General features: G+C 46.2%; 1 protein-coding gene across 16 annotated transcripts in view; it reads left to right on the top strand.

The window, feature by feature from the left end:
* The window catches only part of ARHGAP32 (Rho GTPase activating protein 32), a 233,977-nt gene that overhangs the window by 99,064 nt on the left and 115,759 nt on the right, over positions 1-19,154 (top strand). For 15 of the 16 annotated variants that reach the window (XM_068994507.1, XM_068994508.1, XM_068994502.1 and 12 more), the window contains 3 exons: positions 7,848-7,939; positions 8,987-9,028; positions 9,566-9,650. In XM_068994507.1, coding sequence (XP_068850608.1) covers positions 7,848-7,939; positions 8,987-9,028; positions 9,566-9,650 — 219 coding nt within the window. Of the gene's footprint in view, positions 1-7,847; positions 7,940-8,986; positions 9,029-9,565; positions 9,651-10,673; positions 10,765-19,154 lie in introns of those variants that run through there. The other variant, XM_068994513.1, reaches the window with a different exon arrangement.

The following is a 19,154-nucleotide window of genomic DNA, read 5'->3' as shown; positions in this document are numbered from 1 at the left end:
AATCCATCTCTGTTGGGTTTTGTGTGATGAGAAACTGCTTTCCACCATAACAACCCAAAGGTCCAAATTGTCCTTTTATATCCAAGCCATAATTAGGATCCCCTCCTCCCTCTGTGCATCAAGCAGTAGCTGGGATCTTTGGGGTCTTTTTTTTACCAACAAGAAAGTGGAATCAAAAGTATTGTTCTCGTTGGATGTTCTATTTTCTGTGGCTTTTCTCTGTAGTTTATTTTGTAGGCTGTAAGGAAGCAGGACTCTAACCCTGGCTGCCTTTCCCACGCATATAGTATGTGGGATTTTTGTTCTTAAAGAAAGTAAATTCCTGAGGCACTCTGCCATTGTGTGAGGCTGTGTACTGTACCCTGCAGCTCCTGGGCCCGGGGCTTTGGGAATGGAAATCAGGCTTCACTATGGGAATGTCAGATCCAGACTCGGGGCTGTCGGGGAGTTATCATGCTAATGCTGCCCTCAGTAGCTGACCATTCGCTTGTGCTTGGTTGCATCTGTTTTAGCCCCTAAAACTGTGGATTCTGTGAAGGAAAACACAACTTTGGGACTGTTTGGCTGGGAATCACCAGCACCCCTTGGATGCATTGGATTCACGTGCAGAGAATCAGCGAAAATCCAAAATCTGTGTATGTCTTTGGGGCTCACTGGGGAATTGTTGCCATGGCACAAAATCAAGCTGCTGTGCAGAGGTGAATTTTGGTCACACTGACAGTGGCAATGCCAAAGGAGGTGCTCAGAGCTGCCAAGCTGCTTGTTTGATGTCTTGGATTCCACTTCAGTGGTTTCATATGGGAGCTGGAGGTTTTACTGCATACCCATGAGCTGCAGATCTTTATTTGAAAACACAGTAGACAAATAGTTAAGAGTTTGTTCTTTGCTCATTCCAGGCTGATCCTTTAAACTATGGTAAATGGATGCCCTGGGCTAACTCCTGTGTGATGCAAAGTCTTAGGAATGAGAGGTTTCCCTGAATTTGCCAGCTCATGGCAATGCTTTAAAGTGTTGGGGTTTTTTTGTTTAGCTTTTTCTTATCCCCCCCCTCCCCTTTTAGTGCAGATGCTGGGAGTAGAAAAAGCACATTCTGTGTGGTCCTTTAAAAAAAAGAGAATTCCCTTTTATACATGCCGTGCAGTTGGAGCAATTCAGAATTGGGAACGTGGAAAATGGAATTAAAAGTTCTAAACTCACAAAATGATAGAGATTGAAATGTTTTTATTGAATGCAGATTTCTTAGACATGGGATTAAGAACGTGCATTGCCAATGTTCAAAGTTTCCCTACTGTAAGCACTTGTCATTTTTTCACTCCTGTCCTCTATCCCATTATCTCAGTTGCCATGAGATTTTAAAGGCATCTCTGGCTGGGTGAGTGTTTCTCCACATTCCACAATCCCCAGACTGAGATCTAAATTAAAAAGTTAGTACTGTCCCTAATTACTTGAGCCATCCTGGCCTTGAGCTCTGCACCTAAAGCACCCCTCCAGCCAGAAGGGATGTTTGCACTAAGGAAGGAGCTAAGTGGTGACTTTAAGTGAAAAAAAAATTACAAAATTTAAAAGGTTCCAGTGTTTCTCACTCTGAAAAACATCCTTGTGCTGGGTGTTATTGAATGTGCCTGTGCTGCGCTCTGCTGATGAGAACATGAACAGCACAGGATTAATCATTAAAATCACAGAATCACAGGATGGTTTGTGTTGGAAGGGATCTTAAAGCCCATCACGTTCTACCCCCTGCCATGGGCAGGGACACCTTCCACTGTGCCAGGCTGCTCCAAGTCCCATCCAGCCTGGCCTTGGGCACTGCCAGGGATGGGGAGACCACAGCCTTCCTGGTCAATTAAGAAGTGCAGGATTGGAGTGGGATATTTAATGTTATTTTTAACTTCTCTGGTAAAGCTGCTGTAGTATAATAAGCACATATTTTTGTTTAAGATGTCATTGTCAGACCTGGGTGCCTGAACCAGGCGTTGCTTCTTTATTTTAAATGTGTCCAAATATCCTAAGCAGCTCTGAAAAATGTAGCTGCAATGTGCTAACGTGACAGAGCCATGCTGTATGAAAATACTTAGGAAATTAATTTGGTTCCACTAAATGAATCCATGGAAAGTGGTAACATGAAGAACTTGGCACATGTTTGCATTTCTATCATATTGCCCCTGTACCTCTGACATTTTGGGGTGAATGTTGTCTCTTCATCCATTCCCACATATTTCTGCCATTCAAAACAATGTTGTAGCCTTGATGTGCTCAGTACATCTCAATCCTTTTAGGGATAAATGCTGCAGAATTGGGACCTTCCCTTTGGAGTTATTTGGAGCAGCTTGGACATGGTGACTTGCAGTTTAGTGAAGCATTTTCCCTTTCCTTTGTTGACTTATTTATTGTGGAGAGCAGGGTAGTTGTTGCAACATCAGAAGGAAGAGCAGACAGAAACATCTCTCCCCGGCGTGTGTTAAAGGCTGTGTGGTGGAAGCTGAGATGGACCAAATTTCTTCCTTCATTGTGCTCCAGGCGAATTCCTGGGCAGTGATTCCTGAGAGCAGCACGGTGCTGGTGGAGCCGTCACCTTCCACCTCTGGGAGCAGGGATTTTTGTGGGACACTTCCTTTTTAGTGCTGCAGAGCAAACTCTCTGAAGGAGTGGATGCTGAGCCAGCTGTGTAGTGAGTTGGTACCCAGAATCTGGGGTAGCTGTTGATGTCCTTGGATGTGAGCTCCCACTTCAGACCTCTTCATTCCTCCTCGTGCCAAGGGAAGAAATTACTGCTTCCAACAGAGCAATGACTTCTCCTGAAACAACATTTCTGTTCCCTGCTGTTCTCCAGCAAAGAAGTAAAACTGAAACAAAGCTTTGGGGTTTTTGAGAGCTCTGATGGGTGTTTGGGTTTTTTTCCTCTCTTTGTATTTTTTTCCCTCCAAGAAAATTGAGGGGAAATGAAGATGATGTAAAGGAAAGACTGTCATGGAAACCAGGCAGCACTTAGAATCAGCTCTGCTGTTTTTAGAAACACGGCCATGTGCTGACAGAATCCAGAGCAATCTGGTCCCTCCAAACTGGTTTTGGTGAGAGACTGACAGTGGAAAGATGAATAAATGTTAGTGCCTGTTTAATAGTTATTCCTGATAACCTTGGATTAAATTTCTGCCTTCAGAAATCCCACCTGGATTCAGCCACCTGCCCAGGTGTATCTGTGCTGCCTCCTCAGGGGTCTTTCTGTAGTCCTGTGGAAAACCAGCCGTGGGATTACGGTGGGATTCCAGGGTTTCTTGTGCATCCCAGAGTAAGTCAGAGGCAGCAGGAGGAGGGCTGTGGGTTCTGCACTGGTTCAATATCCTCCCCTGAGGAGGATACCAAGGTGGAAACTTCATCACGTTGTGTTCAGTGGACTGTTGTGTTGGGTTTTACCTGGATTTTCAGATTGTGTTACGTCTCTGCATGTGAGTGAGACAGGTTGACATGTTTTCTGATAAATGCAAGGAGACTTTTCAGGAGAAAATCCTTTCATATTATGCAGTGGAATCGTTAGATATAAATTATTTATGACGAAGGTTTTGTGTGCTAGAGAGCACAAAGCTGAAGTTTTCTAAATCATGTCTATAAATAAAAAGACTAGAAATTTCAGATGCTTAAAGCCAAACAGCCTGATTTGTGAGAGCTCTTGGATTCCCGGGGAGTTTAGGAGCAACACTTGAATGTGTCCAGGGAAGGGAACGGAGCTGGGAAGGAGCTGGAGCCCCAGGAGCAGCTGAGGGAGCTGGGAAAGGGGCTCAGGCTGGAGCAAAGGAGGCTCAGGGGGGACCTTGTGGCTCTGCACAAGTCCCTGACAGGAGGGGGCAGCCGGGGGGGTCGGGCTCTGCTGCCAGGGAACAGGGACAGGAGGAGAGGGAACGGCCTCAGGCTGGGCCAGGGGAGGCTCAGGGTGGATATTGGGGAAAATTTCTTCCTGGAAAGGGCTGTCCAGCCCTGGCACAGCTGCCCAGGGCAGGGCTGGAGTCACTGTCCATGGAAGTGTTAAAAAATGTGTGGATATGGAACCTTAGGACATGGTTTAGTGGTGAACACAGTGGTGGCAGCGAGTAATGATCTTGATCTTAAAGGCCCTTCCCACCCTGAAGGATTCTGTGATCCACGGGAGGGCTGGACAGGCAGACAGGCGTTCTTCCTCCTCCCTGGAGGAAGGGTTTAGTGGGATCTCCCTGCCTGGCAATCCCTGCTGGTGTCTGTGACAAAATACTGAGTTTCTGCAGTATTGTCTCAACTGCTACTGATACAAGTGCAGCTTTAGGAAGGAGAATTCCTTGGTTCAGGGCAAGCTGGTGAAGTGGTGTCGCTCCAAAGCCTTCCCTGCAAAGGTAAGAGACTGAGGTTCCTGATAAATCAATTCACTGAGTTCTGGTTTGAGCTCTAATTTGTTTACCAAGTTTTGGACCGGAGCAGATTGATACAGCAGTGACACTCAGCTGTGAAAATGGGACTAAACAATTTGCATAAACAGATTTGCTCTGCAATTACCAGGTTTCCTCAGCACAGCGATGCGTAGAGAATAGGGAAGTGAGAAGCCACTGATGATGCCAGGTAGCTAATTTTCAGATGTAAATAATCCAACTGTTTCAAAATGATTCTTAAAATTAAATTACTGTGACACAAAGCACAAAAGATGACAAATCTCATTTGGAGGGTTTTGTTTGTGTTTCGAGGGGAGAGTAACCTGCATGCTGCATGCCAAGTTTTGCATCAAAACAGGTGCAAAATAGTGAATAAAGTCTATTTTATGTAGCTGTGTATCTCTGGTTTGAATGGAAAGGAGTTGTGGTTATTTAGAAGTAATACAGTTTCTAAAATTGCAGTAAGTTTCTTTTTTGGTATCTGTCTCTTCACCAAGTTTCTTTCTGGTGTTGGTACCTCTTAATAAGGATTTGAGCTTGCACAGGTTCTGTGCCCTTACTCACCTTTCTGTGCTTTTGCCTCTCCTGTGAGCCTTGGAGAGATCGTTGTTCTGCAGCACAGTCCATGGAGCTCAGGTCTAATTGGAAAAGCCCCTGGAGTTAATTACTGCTTTGCATCTCACTGTTGTCCAGTTAACTGGATGCAGGAAATGGGAGAGGCAGAAATCCAGCTCGATTTGGACATAGCTCCACTGGGAAGGAGAGGATAATACAACTTTTCCAAGAGAGGTGCTGGCATTTCAGGCTCCTGGAGGTGTGAGTTTTGCCTACGCTGCTTTGAGTCAGATCCAGGGAGCTCTCTGCCCACTGCTGCAAACTGGCTTGAAGCCCACGTTTTCTGTCAGATTGTTTATCCATTTTTGTATCCCACCAGCTCTTACTGCTGATGGAGAAGAAAAATTACTTTTCTTCCTACAGAAATTCTGTTCCTTAGAAAGTTAAGCAAGCACATCCAGCTTGGCCTAAAAGCAGCTTATTGGAATGACACATTTATTCCTGTAATTAGTTATTTTCTTACGTAAAAGACCTGTAAGGTTTATTAAATTGATGATCCTCTTAATTCACAGTGAGACTCTCAAGTGTCTTATTACATCCTGAAGTGATTGTGTGCTCAGTAAGCCATTCAGCCCAGGGTAGGTTTATTGAAGTGTACAAATACTGTTGCTGTTTTCCTCTGCTGAGCCGCTGTGCCTGTTGTGCAGAGCTGTGGGACAGTGGGGTCAGAGCTGCTTATGGTCAGGGCTGTGGGAGGTGCAGCTGGACTCAGGTTTATTCAGTGCTCAAAGGGTGGAGCTCTCTCAGAGCAGATTTTCCAAGGGCAGTGCTGGAAACACCAGGAGCTGGATGGGTGCAGCTGCTGGTGGGCGGCTGCAGGTGTCGGGGTGTTCATCTCCTCAGAGCCAGGCTCATCCTGGAGCCCTGTGTCCAGGGGAATGGGGGCTCCTGCTTGGCTCTGTCCAGAGGAGGCACCAGGATGATCAATCAGGGGGGGATGGAGCCAGCTCTGCTGTGAGAAGAGGCTGAGAGAATTGGGATTGTTCAGCCTGGAGAAGAGAAATTTCAGGGTGACCTAATTGTGGCCTTCTAGAGCTTGAAGGGTCTGAGAAGGAGGATGGAGAGAGACTGTGGACAAGGACCTGGAGTGACAGGGCAAGGGGGAATGGATTCAAACTGACATAGTTGGATGGGATATTGGGAAGGAATTGTTCCCTGGGAGGGTGGTGAGGCCCTGGCACAGGGTGCCCAGAGCAGCTGTGGCTGCCCCTGGATCCCTGGCAGTGCCCAAGGCCAGGCTGGACATTGGGGCTTGGAGCAGCCTGGGATGGTGGGAGGTGTCCCTGTCCATGTGACTGGATGGGCCTTTATGTCCCTTCCCAGCTGAACCGCTCCAGGATTCTCCTCCCATGTCTGAAGCAGGGGAATGGACCCAAAGTACCAGAGTGTCCCTGGTGACTGTAGCAGGACCCTCACATGGGTACCGTAGTTGCAGCCTCACCCCTGTGCCTGTCTGGGGTTCAGTGGGATGAATCCCTTTCTCTCCAGCATTGCTCTGGTTGATGAAAACAAGCAGGAGAATGCCATGGACTCACTGCACTGCTTGGTGATGTGAAGCTCAGGTACAGGTGACCCATGTCAGGGTGAAATGGGAGCTTCAGGGAGGGGTGACAAAAATTGTCCTGGTGTTCATCCCACACATGGGCTGCTAGCTTGGGTTGTGCTGGTCCAACTGTAAAGCTTTGGGGGTGGAGACCAATTTCTCCATATTTCACACTGCAGAGTGCAGCTGTGTTCTGTTGTCAGTCACAGCTTTGGGATGGATCCAACTGTTCAGATCTGCTGCTGGACCAGCTCAGAACCACCGGGACTGATGGAGCGTCAGGACAATCATCTGTTTGCTCCTGTCGTTGGGAAAGGGATTTGATGGAATACCTTTTGGTTCCAGGCCTGTAAGGGAAGTAACACTGAAGTGCCCTTCTTCCTCTTGGTTCAGCATTCACTCTTTGGGACATTATTCATGTTTTTAGAGCATTGTATAAAGCAGAAGAAGCTCATGCAGCTGGTGTCACCCACATTGCTGATGGGCAGTGTCTGGCCAGGATTAGGGTTTGTTTTTCTCCTCCTGCTCCGTGAAGTCTGTGCTGGTCTTGCTGTTTGATCACTGCTCTCTCCATAAAAGCCTCACTGAACCTCCTCATTCCTCTGGATCACAGTGGGAGAAACCCATGGAGCCGAGTGTTTGTGTCCCTTGTGATGGAGAATTCAACCCCAGCAGAGCTCATGAGTTAGAAAAGGCAGCTGGAGGAAGGAGGGGATGGGAAGGTATGACAGAACAGAAAGGAGGGAGTTTGGAGTTCTGGCCTCACTGAAGTAAATGAATTTTAGTGATTAAGGAATTTTAATATCCTCAAGCACTTAAACCAATAGCTTCAAACATCTATTTTGGAAGTTCACCTCCCACATATGAGCAGCTCTGTCATTAACTTGTTTTCCACTGTGTGAGCAATCCAGCTTTTTGCAGTGCCTCTGCCTGAGTCTAAATGCACAGATGTCTGGAAATCAGGTACTTAATGAGGAGTCCAAGTGTGGAGTTTGTGAATATCTATTTCACTCCCACCTCTGAAAATCTCTCCTTTAGAAAGCCAAAGTAGCAATGAATTAAACATTGGATTTCACAGTCATACCAAGGGTTAGCAAGGCTTGGGGCAGGAAGGGATCGTCACCTCCCTGATGCCCATCCCAAGGGTCAGTTTTCCCTGGTTAAAAGGCAGAATTCAACTTGAGCACACTGAGGTTTGTACTCCCGTGCAGAACAGAGGGGCTCCTGCTCAGCAGGCAGAGTGCAGAGCTTGCAGCCCTGTTTTAACTGCTGTGCTTTTCCTGTCTCCTTCCCTGCAGGCCAGAGGAGCCGACATTCCGGACATCCCGGGGGAGCTGCCGCTCCGGTCCTGCGGCAGCACGGCCAGCATGAAAGTGAAGAATGTGAAAAAGTAAGAGCAGAGTTTGGTACTTTCCGTGTCTTTCCTGGGCTTCTGGTTGCTGTGCTGAGTTTTAGCTGTTGTGTTGCAGTGCAGGGCATTCAGCAACAATTTGTGGTGGTGGATCTTCGGCAGAGCAACCAAAATCCGTGTGGAACAAAGGCAGTTTGAGCTAAAGGAACCTAAAACTGGGCATGAGAGCTTTTGCTGGCTCTCTCTCCTCTTTCTGGCCATAGAAACAAATCTAGGTGGAGTTTTGAACCTCACTGTTGCAGTGTTTTTAATTTTCTTTTGTGATTCTTCCTGAAAGTGATTACTTAAAAAAGCCCACAATAGAACATATATAGAGAAAAATCTCGAAAGAAGCCCAGGCAATGTGTAAATGAGATAATTTTCCCTGTCTCCTTATGCTCTGGAAAGCTAAACCAGGACAAGTGGGTGGCCTAGATGTATCTTTTATCTGATATTTTTTCTCTTTTCTTTTTGCATTCTGCCCTCTGTAACTTCATTTGAATGGATTTTGCACAGTTTTCCCTTCTGAGGGATATTTTTTCTTCCCTGATCTCACAGTTTGTTTTTTTTTTCCTGTGGGCTCATGCTATATTTCTGTCTCTGCTTGTCTCCCAGAGACTATAAACCAAGTCATTATGCTTGCAGCAATGGGGATCAGAAATAATCAATATTGCTTGGCTAAAAATGCTGACTTGAGGAGCAGAACTCCCCGAGATTGATGGATCTGAGCCTTCAGCTCACTCCTCTAGTGCTCCGCTGAGAGGGAAATGGCTCTTTGTTCCAGTGCTGAGCAGCCAGATGCTGCATCTCACTTCCCACTTGTATTCCCGTGGGAAGAGGGAGCTAGATAATGACAATCTCATTGGCTCACCACCAGGAATATCTATAGGAGTCTATAATAGCTTCAGTAGAAGCAGGAGCATGTTGCAGAGCCAGAGGAGCTCCCCGGCAGCCACCAGTGTGACTGGAGACACTTGGGAATAATTATGCCTGACTTTTGAATTTTCAAAAGGCAAAGGATAAATAGAGTTTGTTCTGCACCCTCAGATACATCCCCCCGGGACTGATGGGCTGTGATGCCTTTCACAGGTAAAGTTCTGCTTTCCTCGTGTCTCGTGTAAGGCTGTGGATGTGCATTTGTGAGGTGCAGCTGCTTGTCCCTGCTCCGTGTCCGGAATCCTGCGGGATGTGGTGCTGCTGGAATGTCACACACGGCTCTGTAGGGCTGCAGTGGGATGTGGTGCTGCTGGAATGTCACACACGGCTCTGTAGGGCTGCAGTGGGATGTGGTGCTGCTGGAATGTCACACACGGCTCTGTAGGGCTGCAGTGGGATGTGGTGCTGCTGGAATGTCACACACGGCTCTGTAGGGCTGCAGTGGGATGTGGTGCTGCTGGAATGTCTCACACGGCTCTGTAGGGCTGCAGTGGAAAAGCCACTTGGCATTTCAGCTTTCCTTTCGCACTCGGTTCCTTTCCCCCCTGTTTTGGTGCATCACATCAACAAATCCCTGTGTTCCCTTGGCTTTAGGATGAGAAAGTTGTTGTTGTTTTGTATCAGTACCTGTGGTTTATCTCTGCTGAGTGGTCTGCATCCATCTGATGGTGTGCTCTTGGTGTGCTCCAGGTTATCCTTTACAAAGGGGCACTTCCCGAAGATGGCTGAGTGTGCACATTTCCACTACGAAAACGTGGACTTTGGCAACATTCAGGTGAGTCTTGGATTTCTTTTATACACAAAACACCTTGTGCTTCCTGCTGGCTGACCCAGTGGGGAGGCGTAGAAGGACCTCACCGAGGCTTATTTGGTTTGTTGCCAAATGTTTAGTGATAAGAAGTTAAAGCTGTAGAGACTTTATTTGGAATTGCTTCCATGTGCTGGGGCAGAAGCTGCACTCAGTCATATGGAGCTCTCCTTTGAGCTTGGAGATGTTTTATTTCCACTGGATTTGGCTGATGTCACTGTTTTAAGACTGTATCAAACACTCATTCTTGAGTCATCTGTAATCACCGCATGCGTATTTTTGGTTTGCGTGTGTGTGTGATTAAACAATTGTGTGAATGTATTTATGTAAATATAAATAAATCAAATTTACCCCTTCCCTTAGCTCTGCATTGTGCATTGCAGCAGCTGTGTCATCAAAATAGCAGAAACTGCTCGTCAGCCTGAGCTGCATTTCTGCAAGTGTGCAGGCTTTGCTCCTCTGTGATCCCTCCCTCAGGAATACAGGCAGAAGCATTTTCCAGGGAGGGCTGACACCCAGGAGTTTCTCACAAACAGGATGCATTTTGTTCTGCACTTAGAGGAGCAGGAATGCCTCCAGCATCTGCCAGCCTTGTAGCCAAAAGGAGGTTACAACCTTTTCATTTGTAAAACATTTCCTGTAATACTGAGTGAATTATTTACAGCCTTTCATGCTGCTGTACTTGACACTTTTGCAAGCAGAATTATGCAGCTGGGTTTTTTCTCTGTCTCTCTAAAATTCCGGCTGGGAAGGAGCTTGGGTCCTCCTGTTCATGGCTGGGATCTGCTGTTGCTCACACGTGGTGGCTCTGGGTGGATTGGTTCTGGTGGTGTGGGCTCTGCAGAGCCAGTGACACAAAATACTGGGCACGAAATAGATTGCAGAGAGCTCAGTTCCCATGGGGGTCCCTGGGAAATGGGCAAACAGGAGCGGTCCTCACTCTGCTGAAAACTCTTTATTTTCATTTTCTGCATGTAGGAACAGCAGGATCCATGTCCCTGCTTTCTGTCTCCTGGTAATTTGCTGATTCGACAGAACTAATTTTTCAGTCATTCTGGAGAGGAGTTTTATGTTGGAGCAGGTCTGTGTCCACACAGGTGTGGTTTTTACATCCTGTGCTCCTCTGAGCTCTCCATGCCGTCATCCAGGGATGTTCAGCACAATGTGCAGCTGGAGAGGGAGCACAAGCTGTGCATGGCACATCCTTTTGATGACCAGCAATTAGTTCTTCTGCGGGTTTTAAGCATTTCCTGGGATGTTTTTGGGAAGGCAGGGCAGACCTGCAGGGTTCATTTTTACGTTTGTGAGAGGCAGAAGCAAAATCAGGTAATGCATCCTTTCCAGGTTTTCCTGGAGCATGTTCTAGTGGGAAGTTCCCACATGCAGGAGTGGTTTAGCACTGCTTTTTGTGGTGTCACTGCTGCTCCTGCAGCTTTCCCTGCTCCTGCTCTGTGGTCCCCTGGCACAACCAGACCAGAGGCTGTAACCAGAGGAGGTTTGCTCAAAAAACAGAAATTGTGGAAGGATGTAGCACAGGAAATAAAAATGGTATTGGTTATTGAGCTGTTATTGGTTATCTCAGCCCTGAGCTGTTATCTATGTCTGTGCTATGAAACCAGGAAGAAAACAGAGGCTGGTGGCAGCATGAGAAGAACTGCCATAAAATTGAGACTCTGTGTGTGTTGTAGGGTCAGTGCTCTGTTTCCACCACATCAGCCTCTGAAAAACCCTACCTATTTAGCTATTTGTGTACCTACAGCAAGATTTGTGCCTAAATAAGGTGACTCAGGCCCTCTGTGTCTCTCACTGCTTCCTTTGCCTAAGCAAGGTTTCTGATAAATCCCCACAGTGTCAGGACTTCTTTATATGGTGAAAAATCTCTTTGAGAGCAAGAGCTTTGCTGCTGAAATGCGAAAAGATAAAGCATTGCAGCACTTCCGTAGAACACCAGTATTAATGGTAAAATAAGTGAAAGCTGTTAATACAACAGCAGTATTAGTTGGGAGATTTAAAAATAGGTTCACACAGGGCTCATGCATTTTAATCAAGTTGGAGGCTCCTTTGTGCTCCCAAGGTAGAACAGAGAATAGCAGTGGGCTGGAGTGATGGGAAGTGACAGCTTGGCACCTAATAGAGAATTACTGAGTTGCATCTGAGGGGTGGTGGGTGTAAACTGCTTTCAAAATCTATTCACTGTTAGAAATTTGCATAGGAGAAATACAGTATTATCTGTCCGTGTCAGGAATTGTGTAATGCTGTCTATTAACAGCCTGGCCGAATTTCAGGTTGTTTTGTAACGTTTATGCCACTTATAATATGGTCTCATGGTGCAGGAGGTATTAATAGCCTGGCATTTCACCTCATGAGATCATTTTAAATTAAATTGCTGAGAGGTATAAAAAGGGATTTGTTCTCTTCTTATCCTTGCACCAGGCTAGTGAGGCTGGGTGCATTTTGGGGGGCTTTTTCTCTTCAGAAATCTCCTGCCACGCTGCTTCCAACAGCAAGATCTTACCCATACCTGTGGCTGCCTGGCCAGGCACGTGTGGCATCCCAGGAAATTGCTGGTTACCAGGCAAAGGCAGTGATGTCAAAGCTGTACCGACAGGTTCAGCCTCACAGATTGCATCAGTGCCCAAAATTCACTGGCATTTTGCTAAAATACCTTATGTTCATTACTGTGTTTACTTTAAGGGCTGCATCACTGATTTTTAGTTTATAATGAAAGCCTGGTTCTGCCTCATAGATGTGTTTTAGCCTGACATGGGATCAATGTTCACAACTGTGGTTCAACCTCTTCATGGTCTGTCTCTGGAGGAGATGCAATGTTTCTTCTCAGTTTACCTTTTTCTTAATTTAGCTTTTTCTCAGTAAATAATACAAGGTATCTGCCCTTTAACTTTTTTGACCTGGTTCTCACACTGGTGGTAAGTCTACGTAAAAATGTCTGTACAAACAGAGGGTCATTTCCAAGTGGTTAAATTGCATTTGTGCAGAAGAGTCTGTAATTACACCTGGGAAATGGTAGAAATGCACACTGTCCAACAGCAGCACTTTGCATGTAGCAAGTGCAAACTTTGTTTTATATCTGTTGGTTTTCTATCAGATTTATGAGTAAATAACTGAAAAAAACTCACAAAACTCTGTAGGATCTATTGATGCAGCTTCAAATTCACCAAGTTTAAACATGAGATAGAGTCCCATATCCTTTGTTTGCATTAAGAACTCACTCTAGACTGAGACAGGGTTAAATTTCTTCTATAATTTAAGAAGATATTCATGTAATTCAATAACTTTATGCTAAAAAACGATATGCTCCAGGTCTCCAGGAGTGTTTGGACAACACACTCAGGGGTGCACAGGGTGGGATTGTTGGGGTGTCTGTGCAGGGCCAGGGGCTGGGCTGGATGATCCCTGTGGTCTCTCCCAACCCAGGATATTCTGTGATTCTATGAAATATGGTTTTACTTTACTTAATGCTATATTCCATTAATATAAACAGGAGAAAAAGGGGTTAGGAATTCCTTAAATATCTACTTCCTGCCAGGAATAAATACTCTGTTCTTCACTTGAAAGAATTAAGACATTATCTTCAGCTGAGTAGGTTTTGATAATGGAATATGGAGAGCTGATCAGCTCCACACTTCTCAGGTAATATTTTTTGCTCCCTCAAAAGCCATTTGCTCAAGGAAAGTGCTGTAATGCACATTCATATCACTTCAGCATCTTGCATTTGACACAGAATTACTCCTTCAAACAGCACAATCTCTGTTTGCCTTGCTGTATCTGCCTTCTAAAAATAAATCCTTGTGGGAGCAGGACTGGGTTGCAGATCCTCTCCTTATCAGCACAGCCTTGGCAGGGCAGTGGCAGGAATTGTGTTATCAGTGGTAAAGGAAGTATTTGAGGCAGAATCACTTCCGCCTGCGCAGGCATCAGCTGCCAGGAATTCCTGTTAGGAATTGTGTGCTGTGGGAATGCCTCTGCAACACTCCAGCCAAGATGGGCTCCCTCCAGCAGCAGCTGGGCTCTGCCCCTGGAATTGGATGTTCCTGTCGTGCCTTGGGATGCAGAAACATTGCAAAGAGCAGCTCAGTCCTTCTGTGCCTGTTGTCAGCAAAGCCTGCTGAGAAGATCCTTTTCGAGGTCATCTTCTTTTGGTTTGCCTTTTTTTCTTGTATTTAATGATATTCCAAGGAAGGGGGAACATGGGGGGAATGTGCTTATGAAGGAGTCTCTGTGATTTTTTTTCCCAAGATGGATTGCAAAGGAAGCAAAACTGGTAAAGCCTGACCAGATGCCCTTGGCTGGGGTTAGCTGGGGTAGTTTCAGGTGCCACAGCTAAAAGGAGTCTTGTGGATGAGCTGGAAACAACAGGGATGGGGATGCTCCCTGCTCTGTGTCTGCCTGAGGTGGAACAGCCCAGCTTGGATCTCTCCATCAGGGGTTTGATCCCAAGCCTGCTCAGTGCCTGTGGTCCAGGAGGGTTTGTTTGTCCCCAGCTCTTCTGTGGGTATGAGGCTTTCAGTGCATGGCAGTCAGGAGCAGCATGAATAGCTCCAGGCTGCAATATCATTTATCCCACTCACTTTGTGAAGTGTTTAAGAAGGAACAAATACTGATTTTTAAAGGCAAAACATAAACCAGCAGTTCCCCACCTCAGTCCCTCTAAAAGATGCTAGTTCTTAGTAAAAAACATTGGCCTGAATTTTGGTGTGTATTGGGGCTTTGAAAGACAATTTTACTGCGTTTTGCTTTGTGAATATTTGAGTGAGATGCAGACCCAGATTATGTGTGAAGAGGGGCCCCTTTTCAGTCCTTCATCTTTGGATGCTGTTAATCTCCTCCCACAATTACCTGGCTGGATTCTGGTATGTTCCCCTTCTTTGAACTGAGGACTTCCCTTCTCATTCCCTGTCTTTTCCATGTGATTTCTTTCCTGTTGCCTTCCACAGTGCTGCTGGGGATGTTGCAAGGGCTGTTTTAAGGACGTGGGTATATAAAAACAACTGTTCAGAGTGTAGGTGGAAACTGCCTCTATTAGCTTAATAATTCCAGCCACAACTCCCTGAAAATTGGCACAGCCTCCTGCCAAGATCAACAAATTTTAAAAATTTGGAGTCTCTGGGCCAAGATGTTTGCTGCCAAAGGAGTTAGGAAAATATTCAAGTAAGTTCATCTCAGTTTTTGGATTCTGCTGTTTCCTGGTCTGGCTTCCAGCTTGCCACAAGCTCCTCAGAAAAATTCTTCCCTGGAATGAGATCACACCTGTGAAATTCCAGGTTGCCTGTTTTGTTCCCCTGGTAAAATGGGAAGAAATCCAGCATGGGTTCTGTCATGGAAGGATAACTTCAACTGATCCACAGGGCAGGAGGGAGATCCAGGCTGGTGTTCCCATGTGGATTTACTGCTAAATCATTCTGAAGGTGTTTTACACACTTTGCTCCCTTTGACTGACTGTTCTGAAATCAATACTTGATCTTTTTTTATAAAGGGAAAGGCAGTTTGGCTGGCACTGCTCAGCTGGCTGCTCATGGAATGGCCTCTCACTCCGTATTTCCCTGGATTTATTTCTCTTGATCAGCTCTGTCTGATTCCATCTGTGTTCTTTATTTTAAAAAGATACTTGTGAAGCTGCACCCATGGAAGGGTGGGGTAGAACCCACAAAGAGGTATTACAAGCAAATGAGATTTTTAACCTGTTGATTGAGTACAACAGGTATTTTTGGGGCTTTTTTACCTTCTCCTTTTTCGGTTGAATATTTTTATGAGTTTATAGTGAATAATCCGTATCTCCACAGGAGAACAGACCCATTTGGGACAGAAAACAGAGACCTCCTGCAGGAATCCAGCTTATTTTCCCTTCCCCAGCATTTACCACTGGAAATACAGCAAGCTTGTCTGTGGAATTGTAGGGCTTTTGGTTCATTGTGGCTATTTGATGGCATAAGTAAATCTTCAAGTGGCTGTAAGAAGCCCAGCTGTTATTTTGACATTGACCTCCTGCTGTTTTCCAGCCCCATAAATCATCTTTACCAACATGTTGCAGAAAAGTGTTAAAATTGGTTTAATTAGTAACTGGAACAGAGTTGTGTTGGAAAATTTTTCTTCCCTGCAGTTTAACGACCTGAAAAGAATGGAAAGCTGTATTATCCATATAATTAAAATATGTTATAAACTTGAAAAGATTCTGTGGGCTCCAGAAAAATAATCCCTGCTTCGGTAGTGTTTGAAGGGAGATGAAATCCCTTCTGTTTCTGTGTGCAGCCAGCCATGCTGTTCCCAGGAATGGTGTTAAAATGCAGCGTAATGCTGGGCTCATGGATCTGCCAGCATGCCAGGCTGCAGTGATTTAATAACTGCCTTGTAGGTCTGATCCCTGAGATTTACAGGAGCAGGGCTCTGTGTTTCCCCTCCCGTGGAGGTTTGGCAAGCTGGAGGACTTGGAGGAAACCAAACTTCTGTGGGAACATTCCCATCCTGTTTAAACTGTACCTGCCTACAGAAAGGGCAGTTTGTTCAGACCCTGCTCGGGTGCCAGTTTGGAGGGTTGGTGACAGCGTTGGCAGCTCGGGGGCAGCAAGGCAGGCTGGGGGTGTTAAATGTTCATTCATCAGCTCAGCTTTCCCTGGGGTGTGTGCCCTGCCCTAGGAAAGTGTTCATTCATTCCCTGCCGAAGGAGCAGGGCTGGGATAACTGACAGAGGGAGGGAGGGATGGGATGTTGAGAGAAATTCCTCCCTGGGAGGGTGCTGAGGCTCTGGCATGGGGTGCCCAGAGAAGCTGGGGCTGCCCCTGGATCCCTGGCAGTGTTGAAAGCCAGGCTGGACAGGGCTTGGAGCACCCTGGGATAGTGGAAGGTGTCCCTGCCCAGGGGAGGGGGTGGAACTGGATGAACTTTTGGGTTGGATGTCCCTTTCAAGCCGAACCTTTCTGGGGTTCTGTAGTTCTGTGTCTATAATAACAGCATATAACCTGATCCTGCAGCATTTGTTGACTGTCTTGGCTTTGACGTCTTTCTGCTGAGGGTTTGAGCACACCAGACCTGCTCCACCTCTGTCTCCAGGTGTGCTCTGTGTCCTGAGCCTCGTGACCGGTTCCTTGTGGTGGTTCCATGAGCTGGTTTCTAGGTTATTTCCAGTCTTGGGACATCAGCACTGCTTCAGTCAGAACCACAGTGTCTCACTGTGGTGTGGTGAGCTCAAGGTTGTTGTCTCAGTATAAAATCAGGGAAGAGCTGTTGAAGTGCCCAGGATGAGCCTGTCCTTGCCTGTTCTGTGCCCAGCTGTCCTGTGGGGAGGGGGAAGCCCTTGGGCTCCTGGTGTTGGGATGCTCCATGAGGAGGTGCTCGCTGTCCCGTGCCAGGGCTCTGCACAGGGATCACAGAGGGTGTTTCTGGATCTGCTGAGCTGAGACTACACTTATGTTTGTTTTACTTGCAGCAGAGAGATTTGGGCAGAGGATTTCCTGTGAACATAAACATTCCCAAGGGTCTGGATTCAGGCAGATTTCTCTTTTTCAGAGGAGGAACAGGCACACAGGCACACACTCCCCCCACAAGCACTGCTGGATGTCTGGAAGGCATTTGGAGAAGGTTGTGGGCTTTGATGGGTTTGTTATTTTATCCCTTGCTGTGGGGTGTGAGCAGAAGCTGGAGGCTCCTGCTTCCCTGTCCTGCAGGCGAGGCACTGACCCTCAGCTTTCCTGAGCATCCAGAGCAGAGTCTTTGGTCTTGACTCAGAATTCCAAAGGTATCAATTACTTCCTCTGGCTTGTCATTTCTGGCCATTTTCTCAGCAGAACCTGCAAACTCAGGCTGCTGTTTTCCTGGCAAAGAAGCATCAAAGGGAAAGGGAATGCTTCCATTACTTGTGGATGTGTGACTGTGGGCTTTGAAAATCAAATCCTTACCTGGAGAAGCACGAGATTCTCTCACTGCCTCTTCCAGACTCCCTCCCCTAAAGTTAAACTTCTTTTATTTCTTGAAACTAAGTGAACAAACTTTGATTCTACTCAGCAATTCCTCTTTCCACCCTACCAGATGAGTAAAAGAAATATTAATAATAACTTGCTCTGGGACATATTTCTAAGGTGCAAGACATTCCCTACCACCGTCCTGAATTTCTTCCTTTCAAATAGTTTGTTTCCCAGAAGGAGTTTGATGCTGGGAGGGGAGAGTGTCCCACCTTTGGAGTGTCCGGTGTTGCTTCCTCCAGCCTTCCTCGCCCAGCACCAAGCCCTGCTTGTGGGAAGGTCTGGTGGGGCTGTGCTCCAGCAGAACTGCTTCCAGGAGAGCCAGGAGTGCCCTTCCTCATGGGAATTCAGCTCTGTTCACATCCTGCACCTCCACACGTGGTACAACCAATCTCCTGCACCAAGGCTCTCCAGGGCACGTTTGTTTTTCCCTTGTGTGCTTTGTGAGTTGTGTTTCTGGCCTTTGCTTCAGGAGTTCAGTTCTCGGTCCTGCTTCTCTGCGCATGAAAAATCCCAAATCTTACTCAGCACAGCACAGTTTGGATACAAATACCTCTCTGTGGATGACAGGAGGCTGAGAAATCACAGCATAAATGTAGCTGCACTTGGAGTAGAAAAGGTGCTTAGAATCTGTGACAGTGAGACAGGATCAATGGCTCCCTTAAGCCAGTTAAGCTGCTCATGCCACAGCACTCTTCCCTCCATCAAAATTACTGTTGCTGGGAGTTCTGTGTTGTTTTTTCTTCTCCCTTGGCACGCCTGCTGATATGTTGGGTATATAAGGCATTTTTTCCAGTGACTTTGATTCTTATCAGTGTGGAAAAAAAGAAGTTAATATTGATTTATTGGGGGAGAAAACAGAAGAAGTGAGTAGGAGACTAATAGCTTGGAATGACAGGGCTGTATCAATTTTCAGTTCCCTCAGAGGAATAATGTGCTTGTTTCCAGCAAATGGAAAAGTAGACTATGAGTAAAACTGTCACTGGCCTCCCACAGAATGTAATGGATTTTGGAGCTCAGAGAAAAAAAGGCTTTGTGATTTTAATGCACTTTCCTTGAAAGTCAGCAGTTTTATGACATTCTATATACAGGAAGATAAAAACTGTATACATCTTATAGAGCAGTATAAAAAATCATATTCACTGCCTTAGTCTTATTTTTTTGACTGTGGATGAATACACTTCTCAGTAAGCTTAAACCACGTGTTGTGGATTCGAGTGGTTTATATCCTTATCTGTGTCACCAGCACATAAACTCAACCTGTGAAAAAATGATGGACAAACACTGTAGAAAACCTCATTCCTGGTGTGTTCACGTGGCTTTTCTGTGTAAGTGGTTCTTGAATGAGCCAAATAAATATAAATAATGGTCCCCTCGCAGGCTGACAGGGGCTGTGTCTGTGCACATTGATTGGCAACAGCCAAGGGGAGAATCCTGCTTGGTCCAGGGGAAGACAGTGAAAGGAAAGATGCTTTGTTTTGTGGCAAGGCCACTTCTC

Source organism: Aphelocoma coerulescens, chromosome 24, assembly GCF_041296385.1.
Source record: "Aphelocoma coerulescens isolate FSJ_1873_10779 chromosome 24, UR_Acoe_1.0, whole genome shotgun sequence".
Lineage (NCBI taxonomy): Eukaryota > Metazoa > Chordata > Aves > Passeriformes > Corvidae > Aphelocoma > Aphelocoma coerulescens.
Note: the sequence above shows the minus strand (reverse complement) of the source record. Positions and strands in the feature narration are given on the sequence as shown.